The 4,059-nt window shown below is 38.4% G+C and overlaps 2 protein-coding genes across 2 annotated transcripts; both read right to left on the reverse strand.

Annotated features, from left to right (window-relative positions):
• Positions 1-330: 330 nt before the first annotated feature.
• On the reverse strand, positions 331-1,315 carry LOC149554507 (uncharacterized). The gene is made up of 2 exons (XM_089828553.1): positions 1,006-1,315; positions 331-861 (listed from the first exon to the last, which is right to left on the reverse strand). The coding sequence occupies exons 1-2, from the start codon at positions 1,313-1,315 to the stop codon at positions 479-481; spliced, it is 693 nt and encodes a 230-aa protein (XP_089684679.1). The 3' UTR covers positions 331-478.
• A 119-nt stretch (positions 1,316-1,434) lies between these two features.
• On the reverse strand, positions 1,435-3,722 carry LOC149554508 (TMV resistance protein N-like). Its single transcript, XM_089828551.1, has 4 exons — positions 3,564-3,722; positions 3,241-3,443; positions 1,835-2,928; positions 1,435-1,746 (listed from the first exon to the last, which is right to left on the reverse strand). Exons 1-4 carry the CDS (start codon positions 3,599-3,601, stop codon positions 1,435-1,437), a joined length of 1,647 nt encoding a protein of 548 aa, XP_089684677.1. The 5' UTR covers positions 3,602-3,722.
• Positions 3,723-4,059: the final 337 nt, after the last annotated feature.

Here is a 4,059-nt window from a genome sequence, read left to right on the forward strand (position 1 = left end):
ATACCTACTAATCTTAAATTAGCTTATCCTAAAACAAAGATACATGTTTTTGATAAGTATCTTAAATAGTTACCAAAGTCCTATCATGTGTTTAACATTGCTTGCAACAACAAAATTCAATCCATTAACTTAATTTAATTTGAATTTTAATAATTAAAATATATTTACTTTGTACTACCATACATTACATTGAATACTTACAAACTATAAGAGATAAACTGATCCATTATTTAAAAATTGTTAACTTTTTTATTTAGATTTTTTATAATTGATGACACGCTGACTCTTCTATACAAGTTTTAATGTAAATTATATCTGTTAAAACAACTATTGTAAAATAAAAATAACAGTTTAACATTTGGCAAAAGAAAACACTAATACAACTTTCACTAACAAAAGGCTTATTTACTTTTTGGTAACCGTGGAATTTTACCCGTTATCTTCTGTCTACATGTTGATCTTGCCACACCATCACTGTTTATCTGTCAATTATCAATTTTTGGTTCTGCCAACAGTTGGTGCAGGAATGTTCACTCTTCTCTACAATCTTTATGCTCTCGTCCTTCGTGCAAATGTCACAGTCACCTAGATATAAATCTATCAAAGATCTCAGTTGTTGAAACTCAGATGGCAATTTCTTAAGTCTTTCACAACCGGCTAAGTTTAAAAATTGCAGGGCTCCAAGTCCACCAAAGGTACACGGCAATTCTTCCAAACTTGTGCACCCTGACAGATCCAGACGTGTTAGAGCTTTTAGCTGCTCAAATGATTCTGGTAATTCTTTCAAACCTGTGCAGTCTGACAGATCCAGACGTGTTAGAGCTTTTAGCTGCCCAAATGATTCTGGTAATTCTTTCAAACCTGTGCACCTTGACAGGTCCAGATGTGTTAGAGCTTTTAGCTTCGCAAATGATTCTGGTAATTCTTTCAAACCTTCGCACAATGTCAGGTTCAGCTCTGTTAGAGCTTTTAGCTGCCCAAATGATTATGGTAATTCTTTCAAACCTTTCAAACCTCTGCACCATGACAGGTCCAGATGTCTCAGAGCTTTCAATTGTCCAAATGATTCCGACAGACGCTCCAGATTACTACAGTCAGTTATAAAGAGTCTATTCAACTCGCGTAATCCACACACATCCTCGGTAAGGCCACATAAAGAAAGGCAGTTCCTCACTCGTAGTGTCTTCAACTTATTTAAGACACCAAGACGGCTATAAAATGCACAACTTTCCTTGTCCTCTCTCACTCCATCATCATCATCATCAAATGTTATATCTAATTCTTCCAAGGAGGAGTTTGGCATGAAGTCCTGCATCACAGCTGGCTGCCACGCGACTTTTACCGACCTTAAACTTGCTGGTAGCTGCACGCAAAGTTACTAGTTCCTTGTCACAACATTATTTAACAGTGACGAACATAACAATTATAAACAAATCAACAATCAAAACCATATTGGGACTTAGGACATGCCTTCAGAGGACCATTCTGCTTGCCGGGAAGCTTCTCGCATTCTAACACAGCTAATTTATCAAGTGCTTCGACATCCATCCAAGAAATATCACCTGCTATTCTCATATATCTTAACTCTGGGAAGCTCACTGCATCTTCATCTGTACCGCTAACTCCTATACTGCGGCTTGTCATGACCAGAATTCTTAGTGTGTCCTTTATCAAATTAAGATGATTTCTCTTAAGCACGCAATCTTTACCATCGAGCCAAATTCCTCTAACTCCTTTCAACTTTCCCTGCGAGACTCAGGTGTCAAACAAATTTTAGATAAAAGTGAAAGTAAATTTAACTATACCTAGAGGATCAGAAACAGTATGCCTATACCTCATCTTTTTCAATTTTACCCCAAGAATTTGAATCCATTACTCTACTGGATTGTGAAGAATTGCGCCCCATTGATTGAATAATATCGTGGACGGACAACAGCTCCTCCTCAAAATCATTACTCTCCACGAAAAGAAACGACCAATCGACATCTGGACGTAAATTCCCCAAAAATTGTGGCCTTCCTATGACTGTGGTTATCAGTGCCGCCTCTTGAAGGGATGCGACCTCCTCGGCCCCCACAATGTACTCTGCAACTCGACGAGGGAAACCCTTGGCAAAGAAGCAACATATGTCTAAAAATGCTTCCTTTGTAGACTCCTCCAGCTGGTTATTATACACAAAATGAAACAGCCGGTTGCTAAGATTATCTTCTTTGATGTTCCCTCCGCTTTGTAAAGCTCCAATGATCCGCGTACAGCGCTCTACATCATAATTCTGCTTGCGCAGATGTGCACCAACCATCTTCAGGACTAACGGAATCCCGTTGCAGAGCTTGACCATCTTTTCTATATCATCTTCTATACGATCACGAATTACAGGATCACTGCACAGAACTTCCGCTGCATGACTGTCAGGGAGAGTTCTCACAGGATAGTCCTCGCGCCTAATACCGCGCTCTTGGAGTACATCTGTCACGTTCAAGATCCTGGTTGTGATGAGTAGTCTGCTACGTTGTGGAAGACGTTGCAGGTCTTCTGGGAGAATTTTCTCCAGATCTTCTTTATGGAGAGCATTATCTATAAACAAAAACACAGGCTTGTTCGTTTCACTTTGAAAAGCCTTTGCTAACTTATCCCTACCATCGGAATCATCTCTCAGCTTTACTTCCCTTCCACCATTATATCTGGGAAAAGCGTCCTTCAAAATTTGTTCTTGCATAGCTTTATAGTTGTTTTTATCAGAATCTTGATCTAATTCAATTCTGGCATAGTTGTAACTCTCTCTGTCTATTGTGGAGACAACAGCTTTGGCGAGAGTTGTCTTCCCAATGCCACCAAAGCCCCAAATAACAACGGAAGTGGATGATTGATCTTCGTTGTTGTTCATGTTCAGCAGCGTATTTACTGCTTCCAATTGTTCTTCTATGCCAACTGTTGAGACCAAGCGTGTCATGATAATTACCAGAACAAAAGAAAGTACGAATTATTTTTATTAGGCCAAACTAATTTCATTGTTTAAAACTCGAAAGATTTAGTTAGGCGCGGCATGGTAAAATAAACGAGAGTTTTTTTAATAGAATTAATGCAACTGACTAATAAGGGAAAATGCAAAATACAAATTTTGAATCATTGGGCTATCTTTTTAGAAAGAAAACTATTTAATACTTTCACATTAGAAATCAATGTTTTCTAAACATTATAATTTATTCTTATACTTTAAGAAGTGAGTTTGTTTGTAAGTACCTGCATTTTGTGGGTAGGGTGGCAGTGATAGAGGAAGAAAACCTGGCTGCCGCGCTGACATTTCCTTGACCTGCACTGACATTTCCTGCTCTGTTTGCAACGTTTCTTTTCCAATAATGACTTGGAGATCATTTTGGTAAATCCTATCTATCTTGGAGCGAATATCGCTCAAGGTGTCCGAATTTATTGAGGTTTTCAAGAAGCTGCGTCATACAATTAAAAACCTCTCATTGCAAGTCACACTGCAAATTTAACAGGGAGATATATAATACTAACTACATAAGCTCCAAACCATTAATCGTAGAGGAAACAGGGTACCGAACTGGAGAAATATCCGGTATCTAGTTGAGAAGCACAACATACTGATCCTTCAACAATATATTGGAAGGCGCTCTTTAAATCCTTCTTGCTTTCATTCTCCAAAGGCATATCGTAGAAGTGCTTAATACGAGATGCAAGTTTAAGCATGTCTTTTAAGAGATCTGCACATTCAGTCCGGTTCTGGGACAGTTTTTGAGATTTGGATATCAGATAACCCACGATAGAAATTCCTGCAACTGCCCAATGCACTTGCCCAATTTGCTGAAGTATATCTCCTGCAATTTTTGTGACTTGTCCTCCATCAGAAAAGCCGCCCTGTAAAGCAATAATAAATAGAAGGATAAGTGTTACTGAGAGAATCAGGGGCGGAATAGCAATATTATCATACAAATTTACCTTAGTTTCAATTTTTTCTGTATGGTCGCTGGCAAAATTAAGAAATTTAGCGCCGCTCTGAATAAAGAGAGCCCAATTGGACAGCTTGTCTTTATTAGACGA

The sequence above is a fragment of the Cupressus sempervirens genome, chromosome 5, assembly GCF_028749045.1.
Source record: "Cupressus sempervirens isolate cs-2001-9-10 chromosome 5, ASM2874904v1, whole genome shotgun sequence".
Lineage (NCBI taxonomy): Eukaryota > Viridiplantae > Streptophyta > Pinopsida > Cupressales > Cupressaceae > Cupressus > Cupressus sempervirens.